General features: G+C 45.5%; 2 protein-coding genes across 2 annotated transcripts; both read left to right on the plus strand.

Annotated features, from left to right (window-relative positions):
- The first annotated feature begins 1,598 nt into the window (after positions 1-1,598).
- On the plus strand, positions 1,599-13,274 carry pbxip1a (pre-B-cell leukemia homeobox interacting protein 1a). The gene is made up of 10 exons (XM_062529041.1): positions 1,599-1,863; positions 2,815-2,906; positions 3,180-3,261; positions 3,878-3,951; positions 5,135-6,095; positions 6,597-6,833; positions 8,335-8,369; positions 8,654-8,716; positions 9,619-9,796; positions 10,334-13,274. The coding sequence occupies exons 2-10, from the start codon at positions 2,841-2,843 to the stop codon at positions 11,533-11,535; spliced, it is 2,898 nt and encodes a 965-aa protein (XP_062385025.1). The 5' UTR covers positions 1,599-1,863; positions 2,815-2,840; the 3' UTR covers positions 11,536-13,274.
- Positions 13,275-15,999: 2,725 nt separating this feature from the next.
- On the plus strand, positions 16,000-18,435 carry s100a11 (S100 calcium binding protein A11). The gene is made up of 3 exons (XM_062529359.1): positions 16,000-16,156; positions 16,719-16,864; positions 18,113-18,435. The coding sequence occupies exons 2-3, from the start codon at positions 16,736-16,738 to the stop codon at positions 18,245-18,247; spliced, it is 264 nt and encodes an 87-aa protein (XP_062385343.1). The 5' UTR covers positions 16,000-16,156; positions 16,719-16,735; the 3' UTR covers positions 18,248-18,435.
- The last annotated feature ends 758 nt before the right edge of the window (positions 18,436-19,193 follow it).

The following is a 19,193-nucleotide window of genomic DNA, read 5'->3' on the forward strand; positions in this document are numbered from 1 at the left end:
ACCACAACATCAACATCAAAATGTAGGCCTACTCCTTATCTCTTGCTCCTACCAAGCTTCCATGAAACTGTGTGTCATGACTGATGGCCAGCTGACCCTGTCTGATGGTCAGATTTTCCTCTGCTGGTCAGTCATGCTGAAAAATCAGGCCTTACCTAACTCAACACGTCATCCAGCACATCCTCACCTCACCTCGACTAGCCTACTGTAATGCATTTCTAAGAATCATGTGTGCATTGACACAGCTACAGATGGCTCAGAATGTGGCAGGGAGTCTGGTTTTCAATCAGTCAAAAAAGGCACACAAAAAGGGTTACTCTGCTGTTCATTGAGCTCCTTTGAGCGACCCTTTAGCTGCCTATAGGCCTACATCAAATTAAAGTCACTAATGCTTGCTTACAAAGTGATTGCTGGGTAACTTCCACTTACTTAATTGCATTCATGGAATCATGGCTTGAGCAGAATTACTTTCCTCTTACCTCTCCTTGTTCTGTGAGTGATGTAAGCTATTGAGTGTGTGAGTGTACGTGTAAGATACGGCTGCTGTTCAACTTCATTTATCAAGTGGGCCAAACAGGAAAACCACTGAGCCATCGTGTGTCACCCCCAAAAAACAGTCTTGCTAAAATTAGCCTACTCATTCCGGCTATAAGAGACACGCGTTAATGAGTAGGCTATCCATCTACATTTAACAAGTTCACTACTGTACAGCATATCCTGATAAACAATAAGCAGCATTCTAATGCCTCAAACAAGTGATAGCAAACTAGCATTAGCATCAAACTTCTGTCATATTTCATATTTGTAAAATAAGTCCCATTGAAATGGTTGTCTACTGCTGCCAACATGGGAATTCCTGTGTAGGTTATTTGACAGATCAGTGTGAGAGGAGAGAGCCACGCAACATTATTTACCTTTGCAGCCAATCACTGCTGTGGTCTTTTTTTGTTTTATTTTATTTATTTTATCACAGTCACGAAGCCAGATTTAAAGGCAGTTTAGGCGGCCACAGGTAAAAATCCAATGGGCCGGATGAATAGGCCCTTTGTGTGAGATTTTGTTGCAGCCATGCCAATCAATGATAATTCTGTGGTCAATGAAATAGCCTACACCTTGATTTTCCAACTCAACAGGAAGATGCTATAGGCCTACTCTAGCAAATACAAACAAGATTGACCTATCACCATTCCTGCCAGTTGTCATACATAAACATGGCCATTGACCAGGCCTGGGCCACAGAGACATTGTCACATTTGGCCAAGGGCATGACAGAATCTCCAAGAAGGCGACGTGTCTGTGTGATGCTGGCTACAAAGTCTGCCCAACATCTCTGTCATCTCCTGTCGTGTCATGCTCTGGTTGGTGGGCCAAGACCATAGGCCAAGACAGGCAGAACTTAGAATAGGCACTGGTGGTGGTGCAATGTTAGGGCCCTTTGCCAGTGGGCACGAGGGATTCTCCGTAGGGAATCCCCCTCAGAAATAGCAGTAGAGACGTGTCTGTCCACTGCTGGGTAGAGCTCCCTCTCTCTCGCCGTATATAAATACGCCTTGTAAGTCTTCCTCAGCCTTTAGTTTCTCACTAGTCAATGGAAAGACATCTACTGTCACCTGTCACTGTCACTCATCCACGAAAATGCTCCGTTTCGCAGACACGACACAAAATTTCAATTGGCTGCCAACTGTCTGAGAGTCGTTACGTCTGCACTCAACTGATATCCCATTGGAATAGAGTGGACAACGTAAGATCAACGCAGTCTGGAATTCCCAAAGTTCCGAAGTTCGTGAAAGGAGATCCATACGAACAGAGGACAGAAGACATATTTTTAGTCCTCTAAAACTGAGGGACAGTTTTTGTAATAGGGTAAGTAACACGACGTTTGTAAAACTTTACACTTGTTCAGCTTAGTTGTTGTCATTGTTAAGTCCTGTGATTGTCCGTGGACACCCACAGCTAAAGCTAACATTACATCTGATTCCATTGGAAAGCTAGCTAGCTGGCTAATACTTGCTAACAATAAAGCCTGGTAGAGACAAACGAATTGCAAACATGCTAGATATAGTTGGCGTAAGTAGATTAGTTTCGCGAGAGACATTTGTTGATTTAGTGTGTTAGCTAGCTTAGCTAATAGCTGACTGTTGTGGTGCGTTTACAAGCTTCGTTTTCATGATGATAACAATAACGTTATTTGAGGGTAGTATCTGGGATGGCGCAGTTGTGTGCAGCCAGCCAACCCTCCAATAGTCTGTAAGCGTGGGTAACTTTCTCCCTCAAGCCGTTTGACCATTTTTGGTTACGCTTTTGTGGTCGTCAGTCTAAATGAAAAGCCGTTAAGTTTAACGTTATGTTCTATAGGCACGAATGTTACAAATATAAATTCTCCTGTCTTTAGGACTGACTGACAGCACACAAACACTGTGCATTGTTTCTATGTTATGTAACATTAAGTTAATGCCATGGTTGTAGACAAGAGAACATTAGCAGTCTGTAGACGATTTTTGGTTTCACAGTACTGAGTACGAGCACAGTAGTAATCCATGTGAGACATGTGAAAAGGTTATCATGGGGTTTTTTTTCGTATGATGAAATCACGTTTTACCACTGTAGCCTACCGTAGGCTACCACTTCACCTTGTCCTGGCTAGCTTGTCAACCAGCTATCGTATCAGAGAACCGACGCTTGCAGATCAATGAGGTGTACAATTTTAACCATGTAGGTGTGCAAGTCGTGCTAATTCGTAAGTGTCTGGTGGTGTCAAGATCCCCACACAGGTGAGATGAGTCACCTCGATAGATGAAATCATTGTGTTTGCAGGTGTTGTCCTTTTCCACGAGGGGGCGATGTCCGACCACAGTACCGGCAGTAGTGGGTCCTCTACCAACAGCTGGACCATCCTTTCCCCAGAGGCAAGGACATCTTACATATTAACTGTCTGCTGTTATAATTGACAGGTTTGCGATGTTTTAGGCAATGTAGTGTCAAATGTACTTACATTCTTTAGCCAGTGGTGTTGACAGTGAATAATGAATAATGTCTGATTTGTCACTTTTATAGTATCATTTTAATATCTAAACTTAGTTTTTATCAAAGCTCTATGAAAGATAGATAGATTCCAACATTGACTGTTTTCGAGTAGTGGACCTTTAAAAAAAAAAAAATGATTAATGATCTTTTTGTAGGAGGCTGCTGTTGAAACAGTAGGGCCTGATGATGGCACTGAAAGTCTCTGTGGAGTTCCAGGGCTTCCCGAGGAAGGAACAGGTAGAATCCAGAAAATAATAGTGCCCACATTATTTGGGGATCTTCTGTCCCATCTCTTTGCATAATAACTTAATACAGACTAAATAGAATATTCTTCAATTTATATTTCTTTCTAAATGTTGACAATTCCGCTATCAATATGGATATTCAATATAATAGTCTGGTAGAGAAAAAACATAATTTTATTTAATTTTTTATGTCTATTGTATTTTTACTTGCATGTAGGTTTCTCTGTTCTAAGTCTGCTCACTTACCATACCCAAAGCTGGTACTTAACTTCTGTCTGAACTTGTGGCATTTAAAAAAAAAAAAAAACATTAAGACGATTAACGGGTTAGTATTCTAGGACTATAACTGTGTTGTAGGTTCATTGTCTAAAATGTTTTAAGATTATTCAAATCTTCTCATTTGTTTGAGGCACAAGACCATGATCCTGTGAGTAGAACAAACAAAGAGCCTAAATCCAAGAATAGCATGAAACTCCCCTTGTGGCAGACTACTAGAGCGGATTAACAATGCATTCTTTGTGTGCACTTGACAGTGGGAGTTGCAGTTTTTTTAAAGACCTTGTCGTTTTTTTTTTTTTTTTAATGAACTAAGCCTTGTGTTTGAGCAGGTGTTCATCTGGACAGTGACGTGAGTGGGCCTGATACTCCAGTAGAAGCAGTGTTGTCAGAGGAGGGCCAACAGGTAAGTTTGTGAGGGTGACAGTGCACAGCGCAATGGCTGAATCCCAAAGTGAGCCCTGAGGACTAGGGACTAAAGACTCACACACTTAATTGATCTTAGATGCTGAGTGCATGAGTGAGTGTGTGAGGTCACATGAGGCTCTTCTCATTCGTCTTTTTATCTATTCTCCCTTCCTTCCTTCCACGGTCCTCTGGCTCGTTCCTAACTGATCTATAAGAATGATGGGGCGGCAACAATGGGACAGTCTATCCAGTGTTCTTTATAGATCAGTGGGAACGAGCCGGAGGACCAAGGATCAAGGAGAGAGGTTGAGAAGGGGCCATAGGCTCAGATAGGTATAAATGGGTTTGGGATAGCACTAATATTACGGGGCAGTGTTACTGACCAGTGTCCTTCAGGCACATTCCCACTGATATTAGGCATACATTTTTACCTGAAGAACTTAAAGGTAAAGTCAGCGTTAGCGCAGGAAGTCATGTTTGTTTATATTCATGTTTACATTTAAAATGATTAGCAGTCGTTTTTTCCAAACCAACGTACATTGGAGATAGCTTACCCCTCCCTTCAGTATTCCCAGAGAAACACCACCCAGGGTTTTTGTTTTTGTTTGGGGGACAGGCTGCCCTAACTTTGTTTGATCCCAGTTTTTGGAGGCTGGGCTGCCTACAGAGACTGCTTTTGTTATAGTGTACTTTCGGAATGAGACGATTGCCCTGTGTGACAGCAAAAAAATATGGATTTGAAATGTGTACAATCACTGACTGCACATTTAAATCACTAGCTTGTCGTGATCATGTGAACTGCCGATGGGAACTGACACAGTGATTGCCCAGCAACATTGTTCAGAAAGTTACCTCATGAGCGAGCATCTCAAGTGTCTCTTCAGCACTGCAGGCTGACAGGTTCACCGCGTGCCCTCATATCCTCATACTCATGTTTGCGAATGTCAAAGGAGCATTGGCTAGTCAAGTAGTTTCCACATTGCACATTAATGGGGTAGCAGTTGCATTCATTGGACAAGAGCGTCTGCTAGTAATTTTAAATATAAATAAACATCGCTTCCATCACTGGCCACGTCTTTAATCGGGTAGCAGTTGGAGTCAGTGGTTTCATAAATGGAGTTGCATAAATGGTTGTGTGATTTATGTTGTTGTTAAGGTGTGTGGTTTTTTGGTGTGTGCAGGTATGCCAGGAGACCTCCCCAGAGGTGTGTGAGGGCGCGGCCTTCGCCGGCCCCTCCTTCTCGGGTTTTGAGGAAGGCGAGTTTGACCCAGACATCCACGCTCCCGTCATCCACGACACCATCACCAGCTCGCCGCCCGACAGTGACCTGTTGGGCTCCACCCCTTTCGCCATCTCCTCGGAAGCAGCCATGCTCTTCTCCGAGGAGCCCGCCTTCGCTCCGCCTGCCTCTGACATGTTTACCGACGTCGGTTACGGCCGTGAAATCTCCGCTGAAGATCTCCTCTTCCAGGAGAGCTGCACCCCTGAGGTCCTGTCAAAGGAAACAAGCCCCGTCCCCGAGGTGACCCCTGAGGTGACCCCTGAGCTACGCCACAGCCCCGAGCCCCTCTCTCAACACAGCCCCGCCCCTGAAGGTCTTCCAGAAGAAAGCCCTGCTGCCCACGAAGCTGTCACTGCGGAAGCCCCCATTCTTGAATCCCGGGCCCCGGAGAGCTCTGCCCCCGAGGTGCCTCCTGAAAGTGCCCCAGTTGCCTCCGCTTCCTCAACTGCCCCAGCCCCTGAGGTCCTCCTTACCCGGGAAAGCCCCGTCACTGAACCACAGACTGAGAGAAGCCCCACTCCAGAGGCTGTGCCTGCGGAGGTGACCCATGATTTGAGCTCTTCTGCCCCAGAGGCCCCTCGTCCTGCCCCTGCCCCTGCCCCAGTGGAGACCCTGGCTCCTGAGGGAGTTGAGGACCTGAGTCTGTCCATGCAGGGTCACCCCGTCTCCAGCTTCACCCCCACACCTGAGGCCAGTCCTGCGGAGGGAGGCCTTGGTCCTGTTGGCATGGAGCCGGAAACCATCAGCTCCATCTCAGCCCAGCCTCAGGAAGAGGAGGAGGAGGAGTATGGAGAGGAACCAGCCTTGGAGGAGGATGCTGACGTGATAGAGCAGCAGAATGTGGAACCAGTGGAAGCAGGTAGGGAGAGGGTGACACTGGTCTGCGTAGAGGGAGAGAGAGAGAGAGAAAGAGAGAGAGAGAGAGAGAGAGAGAGAGAAAGAGTCTTTTTTTGATGTATTGTGTGCTAACAGTGTACTTTCTATGTTATCATAGGGTAGTGCATCATAGTTATTACGCAGTAGCAAATATTTTATTTATTTATAGTGAACTATCACCATGCAACATGGCTTCATTACACTTTACACTTTTAAAAAGAGAATGAGGCAAAACAAGCAACTAACAAAATCAAAATAAACAACCAAAAAATAAGAAATAATTTAACATATACATAACATAACTTATAACGTATACGTATAGATACATGGAAGTATGTTGTCATAGGTTTAGTAGATTTGCTATTGTTGAGTAGTCCTATGTGCTTTGATATTGTAGTTTCCTAGCTGTTGACCTCTCTGTCCTTCCATCTCTTCTCTTTTCATTCTCTTTCTCTCCCTCCCTCCATCCCTCTCTCCATCCTAGTGCCCATTGAGGAGGTGGTCAGGGCCGAGCCCGGGGCTGAGGGGGACGGCCTTCGCCAGAGGCACGCGTCGCCGCCGGAGCCAGCGCCAGCGCTGGGCCGAAGCTCGGAGGACGAAGAGGAGGAAGAAGAGGAGTTCCAGCTGGCCGAGAGGCGAGAGGAGAAGCACGGCTTCGCCCTCAACAAGCTGATCGTGGGCGCGCTGGTCCTCCTGTGCCTGGGCTCGCTCTTCCTGTCAGGTCTGTCTGAAGTAGCTCCTTCTAGAATTCAACGCAAACAATCTATAGTTTCAGTGTTCTTATTTATACAGCACCTGTCCTGGTCACTGTTTACAATGTCTTTTTAAATGCTGAGGGAAGAGAATATACCATTGGTCATAGCTGCTAGAATACCACAAGTTTTACTATTCAATTCTATTCTATTCTATTCTGTTTCAAAACATGGGTCATGAAGAGCCACTGTTTCTCTCCGCCTCGTTTTGGACATCAGTCTGGTTCCAGGGTACAACCTAAATATCATTTGGACCCTTGGACACATACTGTATCTGGCCCGAAGGCAGTGTAGGCCCATTAGGTCTATATTACAGTCATCTGCTAATGAATGATCTTTAATTCCTTACCATGCAGTAGCGATAATGATGTGTGATCCAGGTTATTTAAGACTGGACTCCAGACAGGAAATGTAGCTGGGTACATTCAGTTCGTAACCCCTTACGTTAATGATGAAGCCACGATCTAATTATCGGCTTTAAATAGCGTGGTTTGGAATTACACCACCTTGCACGCGTGTGCGTGAGCGCGAACGTGTCTTCAGGGGTCGTCCATCTTGGGCTTAGGGTGTTCTCTGTTTACAGGTGTGCTGGTGGCCCTGGAGAGGGGTAGGTATGGGACAGGAGTGAGTCAGTGAGACCGTAGGGATAAAGGTTTATGCTCCACTGTGTCGCTTAATAGCATTGGCGGGCAGCTGGCACGCATGTCGTCTGGTTACTCAGCTTTGGCGTCCGCCCACCTAAACCTCTTCATTACCTCACGTTTGGCTTTCTGTCAGAACAGGCTCTGGCTATGTCCTCATCACGCCCCTGAAACGTGTCAACAGAGACAACAGCTGACTGGAACATGACATTTTTGAGTGTGTAGCTGCTGTATTGTGTTGCTGTGTTGCTAGTAGGGTTTTAGAGAGCCCAAAAGCTGAGGTTGTTCAGCCAGTCCTGTGCTGAGCACTGGCTGAGCCCGACTTCTTGATACAGGCATGTGTGCCTCAGTCAGGAGGCCATACAGTATGTACATTCAGCGCATAGTCCCATGGTTAGATAGATGTCTTTTTGGCTGGCATGGATTCTGAAGACTTTTTGAAGAGTGTGTTCAAGGTTCAAAGGGTGACGCTGTAGCCCTAACTTAGCTTGGAGCACTCACAATGCGTTAGCTGTGGGGTCCAATGCATGTGTATGGTTAGTGGTTTGGTGATTTCTAGGTCATAATGAAATGTTCTGGAATGGATTTCATGAGTGGAAACTTAAGTGTACAAGTAGCCATGAAAATTCTTCCACGGTCACTTCAAAATGCACGGAATTACTTGCATTACTGACCTCTTTTTCTGTATAATAGTTTTGTATGCATTTCTTGTCTATCTGGAATGTTATGTATTTAAACATATTGAGGCTGTTTAATGGCTGCAAAATTGACAGACATCGTCTAGATTTTGTCTTTTTTGAATGCTGACACTTCTTGTATCTCTTCACAGATGATGGCTATGATGGCTCAGAAATGACTGAACAGGTCAGCATTCTTCTTCTATTTCTACTTTGTTGACACAACACCTTCCTTCACTTGGATCTCAGTGGATCTTCCAATTGATGTTCCTGACCATGCACTTTATATCAACATGCATAACAAGCAAGTTTATGATATGGTGTGTCTGAACAGTATCTGAATACATGCAGACCGTGCAAGTTTTCTAAGCAGCAAATATCATTTCATTGTGAGCACATTGTGAAACAACTACGTGTTAGAAGCCACACCAAAGGTTGTGGTTGTGTTTCTAACTCTTGATTTGCTTCCAGGAACTCTTGGAAAGACTTGCTCAAGAAAACCAACAGATTGCCATGCTAGAATCTCAGCTCCAGGTCAGTCAGCCATTTTGTTCTCCCCTTCTTCTCCAGTTCACTCTTTGAACAGCTTCTTTCTCATGTGAAGGTCTTTCCTTCCTCGTCCTCCTCTTCCCATAATTAGGATATTAAATATAGTTTAGCTGCACACCTCGATGACAGCAGTGTCAGTACGGGTATCAATTTCCGCTGGCCTTGCTTGTACTAACACAATGTTTACATTCACTTGGTGTAAGAGGCTTTAAATAGCAGTGTCTACAAATAGAATACTCAAGTGTAGTCCTCTATGAAGTGCTTGTTCACATGTTATACTTGGTATGTTTTGGCTCTGTCATTGTGGCGTTGTTGCTGTGTACCAGTTACTTTCATGGTTTATTAGTTCTTAGTGTAAATGTTTTACTGTAGCACTGCAAACTTTTTGTTTAATAGTTGTCATCCTCCTCCAAAAGTGAAGTTGAAGTATTTCTATTTAAAAGGTTTACACAGAAAAAAATAAATATGTATGAAATACATATTTAGGGGCAGGCAGCCGTGGCCTACTGGTTAGGGCTTCGGGCTTGTATCCGGAGGGTTGCCGGTTCGATCCCCGACCAGTCCACGGCTGTAGTGCCCTTGAGCAAGGCACCTAACCCCTCACTGCTACCCGAGCGCCGCTGGTTGGGCAGGCAGCTCACTGCTCTGGGTTAGTGTGTGATTCACCTCACTGTGTGTGTTCACTATTTCGGTTAAAATTGGGTTAAATGCAGAGAACGAATTTCCCTCACGGGATCAAAAACTCTCCACTGTCACTATCAATAAAGGCATAAAACACAAAAAACCCCAAAAAAGTAGTTGGCTAATGGGCTAGTCCATCTGTTGTCCATCTCTCTTATTGTTAATGAGGAAACAAATGAAGCCTCATGCTGTATTCTCTCTCCTAGTCCCAGAAGGAAGCGCTGAACCAGGCTCTTCGAGCGGCCGCTCAACCGGGGGAGGAAGGTGGCGGAGCGCTGCAGAAAGAGAACGTCAAGATGAAAGAGGAACTAGCCGCCATGCCTGGCCTGAGGGAGGAGCTGGAGAGTCTCCGAGCCCGAGTGGCCGAACTGTCCCAGCTAACCGGTACGGGGCGGTCGCTGAATGCAGGACTACCATCTAGTTTAGTTTGGTTGACAAGGGGTTTCTTGGTGTTTTGAGCCCCTAGCGTTGTCTTCAAGGCAGCGCTGCCTGGAAGGCGCTAGGGTTAGGCATGGGTTAGGGTTAGGCGGATTCGCTACGGAGTCAGTTTGCTGTCTGGGTTAGGGGTAGGATTAAGTGCCTTTAAGTCAACAGTGGCAGCGCTGCCTGGAAGACGACGTTGGGGGCTCAAAACACCATCGAGCTGACAAGGGATGGTTGTGGTATGCAGTGGTAGAGTAGTGGCCAAGGAGCAGAAAAAGTAGATGTGGGTTCAATTCCAGGCTGCCACAGTTTTGCCCTTGACCCCAGACTGCTCTCGTGAGAAAGGCCCTTTTAATATTTGGCCCTATTGTATATTTTAATAGTTGTATAACTACATTTATCAGTATAAGTTGTTGTGCTGTAAAGAACTGGTATACAGTACTTGATTATTTCTATACCTCAATCACATGTAATGTACCTCACGTCTCTTTGATTTAGTTCGGGAATCAGAAACCGAGCCTACAGACACAGTCACGCCGCCAGCCGACCAGCTCGAGACGACCAATCAAATCCCTGCTGTTCCAGAGCAGATGGAGGGGGCGGAGCAGGAAGAGGGCGGTGAGGATGGGTTGAAGGCGGAGCTTCAGAGGCAGAAGAGCCTATTGGAGGACAGCCGCAAGCGTCTGGAGGGGATGAAGAGGTCCGTGGGGAAGAAGAAGGGCGTGCGGGAGGGGCTGGTGGAGATGCAGAAGAGGCTGAGCGAGCAGGCCGAGCGTCTGGACAAGAGGCACGACTGGAAGAGGAAGCAGCAGCAGCGGACGGAGGCCGACGCCAAAAAGGACCAGAACAGGAAGTGGATGGGGAAGAAGGAGCAAGGGAACCAATGGGGGGCCAAGAAGGAGAGAGACGAGAAACGGGAGGACAAGAGTGATAAGCACAAGAGCCAATGGGAGAGCAAGAAGAACGGCAGAAAAGAAGATGGTGGCAAGTGGGAGGGAAAGAAGGACCATGGGAAACCAAAGCACCACGAGGAGTCTGAGAAATGGAGAGGAGGAGAGAAGGAGCGGAAGAACGGGAAGAACGGAAAAGACGGAGGGAAGACCGAGTCCAAGCAGGACGCCTGGAGGAAGTACCACGAGGACTGGGACGGCCGGAAACACGAACGCAGGGTGGAGCGCGAGAAGAGGAAGAGCGAGCGGCCGTGGGAGGCCAAGAAGGACTCCGGCCACAACCACCACCACCACCAGGGGGCGCACAGCCACGAGAAACCCAGCGAGCACAAGCACGAGCACAAGCACAAGCACGAGAGCGTCGACTTCTGGAAGCACCAGGAGCAGAAGCTCCGGCGGAACCCCGGTCCGGGCCGCGCGTGCTCGGGGGCGGCCGCGTGCGCCGAGGCCGAGGGCCTGGTGGCCGTGGAGCTCGCGGAGTTCCAGGCGCTGCTGGAGAGCTACCTGAGCAAGCTGCCGCCGCCGTCGTCCACCGGCGAGAGCAAGGAGGCGCTCCTGGAGCTGACCACCGGGTTCTTCTCGCCCGGCGACGGCGTGTTCGACCACGAGCGCCTGCTCTTCAGCGACTTCGCCGAGGACGTGGCGGACATCCTGGAGGACCTGGCCGACGTGCTGGACGACTCCCTCGAGGAGGAGATGGAGGAGTTTGAGAGGGAGGCGTTGTGGAAGTTTGCTGCCACTGCCGCTTAGGCCTGCTCTCCTCACGCCCCCTTTGGACATGAGAAGAAGAACAAGGTGATGGGGTGGGATAAAAAAAAAAAAAAAGAGGTAGCATAAAAAGGATAGAAAAAAGAAATGGATGAAAAAAAAACAACAACAAAAAGGTTGCAGTGATTCTTCAACCTTCACGAAGCCTACATACAGACGTAGACGTGTGCATCTCGTGCACAGATTGTTTCTCGGAAGTCTTTAAAAAAAATACCTTCTTAAAGTTGTACCTGTTTGTGGGGTTCGCAGTCATTACCTACCTCCCGTGCGTACTGTCTCTTCAGAGTCCCGACCCCCTCTCGTCTCGTCCACAGTTGGCCACAGTAGTGATGAGTCTGCGTCTGTGCGATTCTGTGCCGAGTGGGCGCCACGCCGCTCGAGAAGATGAATGTTGACCCTCGTCCGTCAAAAAGAAGCTGATTGGTGGTCTGACGATTCCTAGCGGTAAACAGACACTGTGTATTAGGGTGTTCATCAGGGCTTGGTGGAGCTGCTCAGCCGCCTCTGGGTTTAAATGTGAAAGGGAAGCTAGCGCTAGTCTTAAACTGCTAGCCAGTGGCAAATTCTCTCTTGACCGTGTTCCAATTAGCATACTTCTGTACTTACAAGTTAGGTATTGTAAGTACAGAAGTATGCGAATTGGAGCACAGCCTCTGTCTTCACTGTGAGGATTCAGAGGTCTAGTGGGAGATTGAGCATGCTTTCGACGATGTCTGTCTATGGAATAGAGAACAGAAAAATCATATGGACCAGTGAATATAATCCCAGTGACTGTGAAACTCCCCATAAGGTGATTTCCGTTTGCTTTGCTGTTTGTTTGTTAATTTGCTTCGAGCTCATAGTGCAGGTTAGCCTTTGGGTAAGTTTCACCCCAGGATAGGTTAACAGGTACATCACTATGAATGTAATTTATTTGTAGAGTTTAGTGAAAGCCATTTTTTCCTGTGTCTTATAAAATGGTTTCTTGTTGCTACAGAGGAAAAAAAAAAGTCTATAAGCTTTGGTATAGACGTACACCACTGACGATTTGTAAAACAGAACGGTACTTCGCTTGTCATAGCATTGTGATGGATTACTTTGTTTGAAAAGGTAAAGTTCTCTTGTGGGTTGCAGTTTGTCATTATGTCTAGTTTGCCTCTTCCATTACTTTTTCATTTTAGGAATGTTGGGATATGTAGCCATATTTCAATATTCAATGTGTTTACTGGACTTTGTTTGGACAATTTGTGATGGTGAGATTTCGGTCTTCAGCAGTAAATGTGCCTTGGTTGATTGAGGGGACAGCATGGATGTTCTAACAAAGAAAACAAAATACTGTTTACATGTTTATAGTGACACAAAGGCCATAATGAATTTGAGAAGCCTGAATTGACTCAGCAGCAGCTGCTGTGTGTTCCCAAGTAGTAGCTCTGATAGTCTAGCCATATTGGGTGGAAATGTCAACCCAATAAAGTTTCAAAAGAAAACACACTTAAATGAAAAATGAACTCCGCTCTTATTTTTGTTGAATGTTTATGGAAGGGTTACACATGATGTTGAATGTGTCAGTATTTTTGTAAATATCGGGAAAAGTCCTTTTTTCTTTTTTTAATAGCCTGACCACAATGCATTAAAGTCAATGGAATGGAAATATGGTTAATACAGAAATACAATGGAGAACCACAAAATAAGACATTGCTCAGTTTGTTTATTTATTAATATGAATAAAAATGTAATGATGAGTTATTGGTTTGGTGTTGTGTGTGTCCTTTTATGAGGTGTTTAAAGACCTCCCTAGGCTGGGTGAACCCTGCCTGAACTTCCGGGGTATTTGAATTTCGCCCGGCAGCTCAGGCTGGAAACCAGTAGATCTTTTTCCTCTGCATACTGCCAGAACCTTTGGCTCCAATCAGAAACGGCCATACTCTAGTCCTGGCACGCTATTGGCCGGTGATGTGACGATAACGAAACTGCAAAATGCAGTAGAAACCAAGCGCAGCCTCGCCAGACTAATGTTCAATCTTAAAAGATTGAGCCTAGTATGGTGAAAACCAGACTAAGACCTCCCTCCATCTCCTCCAGAATCCAGTGGTTCTCAAATGTTACGCGCACTCTCTCTAGTGGTACTCCGGAAGTCTCCAAGATGTTTTTATTTCTTCTTTTTTCATTAAGATGACATAATCGCCTTATATGGAAATATATGATAAAGAAAAATCTTAACCATGTAGTCACTGAAGTTACATTTTTTTTAAAGTAACAGTATGTGCAATGTAAAATGTGAAGTTAAATTGGCCTACAGTACACTACTGTACTGTATTTAATGCTGGTCGTAAGGATGGTACTCTGAGAGCCTATTGTTTTCTGAGGTGGAGCTCATTGTGAAAAGTTTGACCTGCCAACACACAAAGGACATTGGACATTGTAGTCCTGCATTAGAAGCACATAGCCAAATCTACAGTAACAGTGTTTTGACAACGACTTAAAGTTAAACCAAGACACACATTTAAAGTATTTAACAGCAGTTTCATATCAGTGATATCTTACCAGCACATACTGTATGTACAATTCCAAACTAAATACACAAAGTTAATGAAATAGCTCGCACAAATCTTCATAGAACTGGAGTCATCGGCAGTTTATTTTTGGAAAAGTCCAAACCAAATAGGCCAACATCCGACCGCACTGCCTTCATCAGTGCAGTATGTCCTATGCTTCAAAATCACGCGTATCCACTTCCTAATTCCTCTGATTTTAGACTGGGTAGTACACTGTTACAAAATCAATACAGTGTCATTTCAGAGGTTTTCCCGAATTGCTTTGGTTTAGCTAAATATGCCAGTAATTCAAACTCTTGGTCACTGCATTTATTTGAATCATTCTTCATTCAGTCCGTCAGTCAGTAAATTGTGAGCACATTTATGTTCTCTAAAGCTTTTTTTTGTTGGCAGTCTTAATGACTATGAAGGATTGTAGTTATTAACCTTTAATTCATGTCCATCAACTCCTGCACTAATTCAATTACATCAAACTGTATTTAATGCACACTCTTACCCTCTTTGGTGAGGTGATGATCTGCAGTACAGTTGTGCTGAGGTGGTTGTGGGGGACTTATCTGATCAAATTTCCCTGACGGGGACAGTGTCCATGCACAACAACCTGACCGCGCTGCACAACTGGACCGTGAGTTGCCCAGTCATCAGCACCGCAAGCCTCTAATAAACACTCCAGCCGAACAATGCTGGAAAACAGACTGGAAAAAGTGTGTGTGTGTGTGTGTGTGCGCGCGCGCGTGCACACATGTGGGTCTGTTTGTGTCTGTGTGTGTGTGTGTGTGTGTGTGCGTGTTTTCTTTGTGTGCGCACATGTGTGGGTGAATGTGTGCTTTGTGTGTGTGTGTGTTTGTGTGTGCGTGCGTGCGGGTGTGTTTGCGTGTGTGTGTTTTGTGTGTCTGTGTGCGTGTGTTAGAGAGAGAGAGAAAAAGCAGGAGCGAGCCAGTATGAGACACAAGTCTGGTTTAAGCCTCCTATTTCATTGTTGGAGAACACCAGCATTAGAAGTTAACTGCTTTATGCTCCACATATAAATGAAGATTAAGTCAGTGTGTGTGCGCGCGTGCATGTGTTTGTGCGTGCACTTGTGTGTCTGTGTGTGCGTGTTTCTACGTGTGCGCACATGTGTGTGTGTGTGTGTGTGTGTGTGTTTGTGTGTGTGTGTGTGTGTGTGTGTGTGTGTGCATGTGTTAGAGAGAGAGAAAAAAGATGAAGTCACCCAATGGTGGAAAAATCAGGAGCGAGGTTTTATATTAACAATGATGGTTAACAATGGTATTAACAATGGCACAAGATCTGATGAAGGCCCCAGGCCAAAACGTCATGCCTAAATATATACTTTAATATGAACCCAGAGGGTGTGGCACTTTTCTCTCTTAAATATTAACAATATTAAACACCAAGGGAAGGATGGCGCAAGGTCTCACTTAAAGATAGGCCTACAGCAGCTGTTCCGACCAGAGCTAGTAGGCTACATGTCTGATGGGAGATGTCGATGGTCATGCCAGTGTACATGAATCACGCTGAATCATGAGTCAGACCCCAACTAATATAACTAATTTACCAATTTAACTAACTAACTGACGTAGGGGCTGCACCCATGTCTAATGCTTGCGTATGAGGGAAAACTGTGGCGTAAGATTGAGTAGGCGTAAGATTTACGCCCCGTCTTAACGAAATCAAGGCTTAAGCCTAGATGGTGCAACTGGCGTAGGTTGTCGCTGCGTTAGGACCAGCATAGCTAAAGACCAGGTGTAAGCCCTGATGGTGCAACCGGCCCCAGATATGTGCAAAGATATAAAAGGACACTAACTGAAAATGGGGGAGGGGTGATGGTGTGTGTGTGTGTGTGTGTGTGTGTGTGTGTGTGTGTGTGTGTGTGTGTGTGAGAGAGTGTATGGGTGTTGTGTGTGTGTGTGTTTGTTTGTGTGTGTGTGTGTGTGTGTGTACGTATGTAATCTTTTCCGCTGATATCAGCAAGGTGATGGCATAAAAAGGTGTGGAGAGAGCCTGAGAAGACACAAAGCTGCTCCACTCATCTGCTGCACTCTTCCACTCCGCTCGGTCTCCATCAGGTAAGACCCGCCATGACCTCCTCTGTGTCTATTCCTCTCCAGACTCTTGTCCTTGGCTTATTCTCCAGCTTTGCTTTTCATCTACCGTCATTTCCTGACGATTAGCCGCGGCTTATACATTGATTTTGCTAAATTTCTTCAGCTATGAGGTTCATACAGGGGTGCAGTTAAAATGGTGTTAATGTTTCTTTTAACTTCCATAAAACGCTGCCTGCGGCTTATACGGCTAAATATGCGGGAAATTACTGTATGTCACTTTGTATCTCACTTTATATCACTTTGTATCTTTATATCTCATTCATATGTACAGTATTTGTCCCTGTCATTCTCTCATCTGTTTCTAAACGATCGTTTCTTGTTTCTAAAGCCAATATCTCATTCTTCATGCTTTTCTCTTAACACGTACGTCTCTTCTCCTTTTTCTGCGTCTGGTGTGTGATTTCATCTTGTCCGTTCTAAAGACTGAAAATGACTCTGTGAGTTATCTATTAGCTGTCATTGTGTCATTTCAAAGTGTGTTTTAAAGACGAGTAAAACCTCTTTCTCTTGTTTTGGTGATTAGCCTTAATTTCACTCACAATGGAATCTGCCATCAACACCCTGGTCAGCCAGTTCAAGACCTTCGCTGGAAAGGATGGGTCAGCAAGCACCCTTAGCAAAGACGAGTTCAAGAGCTTGGTGGTGTCTCAGCTCCCCACCATGGTGAAGGTGAGAGGTTTTTCCTTCTCTCTTCAACCCATCCATTTCCCTAGCCTGGGTGTTCCCATCCTGCCTTGCGCGGTGATTTGATTCACGCTCCTAGGGCAGTCTGGAAACTACCGCCCTAATTTTTGCCTGAGATAGGGGACCAATCACAGAACAGGGGGGAAAGCAAGACGATGATGCGCTATGCACAGACGCATTTGATAGATATCCGTGGCGCCCAATGAACGGATCTGGGCATTTTTTTCAAATACGAGAAGAACGTCTGGTTGCCAGATCACGTCTCATTTGAGAAGTGGTAGGCGCTAGCCAGGCTATTACCCTGCCGTGTCCATTTTTCTAGTTCATGTGCCCAAGGTGTCCTCCATTTTTGTTCAATGTTCCATGTCCATTTCTATTTCATCTCTAGCCTTCCTGTCTGTTCCCTATTCATTATCCTGAACTGCTTACAATTACATGCATTTTTTTAGCCGACACTTTTCATTCAAAGTGACAAAGTCCCCTTACAGGGCTCTAACTGCATTCTGAGTAGTTCTGAGATTTTCAACTTCAGTGGTTTAGAATTCCATACACATACACAACTTCAAGAAACACCTCACCTCACCTCATGAACTTGTCACAGAATAAGAACATGTCAATAACTCAATGTTGACAAAAACCGCCTACTTGCATGCTCCAAATACTTTTAAGTTTAAGTATATACTGTAGTCCAGATATTGGGACAACACTAAATATCGGAAAGTGGGCACAGCGAAAGTAGTGCACTGATGGAAGTATGTGGTTTGAGACACAGCCTATTGGAGTGATTGCTTTCATTCTCTGGTGACCTCAGTTGAATGACATGCACTCCATTCGCTCGATGGTGTTTTGAGCTCCCAACGTCGTCTTCCAGGCAGCGCTGCCACTGTTGATATAATGGCACTTAATTCCACCCTTAACCCTAACCTTAACCCATGCCTAACCCGAGCACCTTCCAGGCAGAGCTGCCTTGAAGACAGCATTGGGGGCTCAAAACACCAAGAGGCACTCCATTCAGTCAATTTCAGATCCATACCTAAAGTGACCACTAGATGGCAGTACTACTCTCTCTCTCCCTCTCCCTCTGCCTATCTCTCTCTGTCTCTCTCCCTCTCTGCCTCTCTCTGTCTCTCTCCCTCCCTCCCTCGCTCTCTCTCTCTCTCTCTCTCTCTCTCTCTCTCCCTCTCTCTCCTTAACTCAGTATGAATGATCCTCTGTCCTGTTGATTGCCTGCAGAACGCCGGTGATGCTGGCGTGATCGACAAGCTCATGAGCTCTCTGGACCAGAACAATGACGGAGAGCTGACCTTCCAGGAGTTCTGGACCCTGATTGGCTCGGTGGCAAGCAAGCACGGCGGCTTCTGCAAATAGGGGAGCAGCGCGAACGCCGGGCTCGTGAAAAACGGCGTACGTTGGATTTCAAAAAATGCCTCTGTGTGCGTGTGTGTTGTATGGCTCCTGTTCAACCTCAGGGCCGGTTACCGTGCTGTGCACACAATGTCATAGCTAATCATTCTCAGGAGCAGGTGACTTGCAAATAAAATAATCCATTGCTGTGACTCCTTGTGTTGTCTCTGTATTTTTTTTAATATACACCCTAAAGTCCTGCTCTTTGCCCTCCCCATCCCAAATGCTTCTCCCCCTCCCTCCCTCCCTCCCTCCCTCTCTCTCTCTTTTTTTCTCTCTCTCTCTCTCTCTCGCTCTCCCTCTCTCCATGATTTAATAGCGTAATTAGAGTGTAACTTAACTCCACCACAAACATGATGACGATGTGGAGACGAATCCTCATGGGCTGCTATGCATGTCATGCCTTGAAGAACTTCAAAAACTTCTAGATCTACCAAGGCAGTCATCTTGACCTTTGAAATTTAGAATCAAAATTTCACCAGCAGAACTGTTTAGTCTTTTTAAAGTCAAGTTTTTAAGTCATTTTTTATAAACATTATTATGGGCCAAAATGACCCATTATGGCCTTGCTAGTGTTACCTGATGGCCACATGGAGCCATAGTCCTTCTGGGCCCTTTCGGAGCATACTACATATTGCTGAATTCACATACCGATATCATATTAAAAGTTTCTTATAACTATGTGTGTGTGTGAGAGAGAGAGAGAGAGAGGGAGAAATATTTCATGTTTTATTATTCCATGGATAAACTCCTTCAGTTCATTTAATCTCATTGATACACCGTATTCACCATGGCACTGAAGCTGCCTGCTTGTTTGACTGTACATACTAAGGCACTCACTACACTACACTACACACACACACACACACACACACATTATCTCCTCCTTATCCACAAAACCACTCACCTG

The sequence above is a fragment of the Sardina pilchardus genome, chromosome 24 (genome assembly GCF_963854185.1).
Source record: "Sardina pilchardus chromosome 24, fSarPil1.1, whole genome shotgun sequence".
NCBI classification, from domain to species: Eukaryota; Metazoa; Chordata; class Actinopteri; order Clupeiformes; family Clupeidae; genus Sardina; species Sardina pilchardus.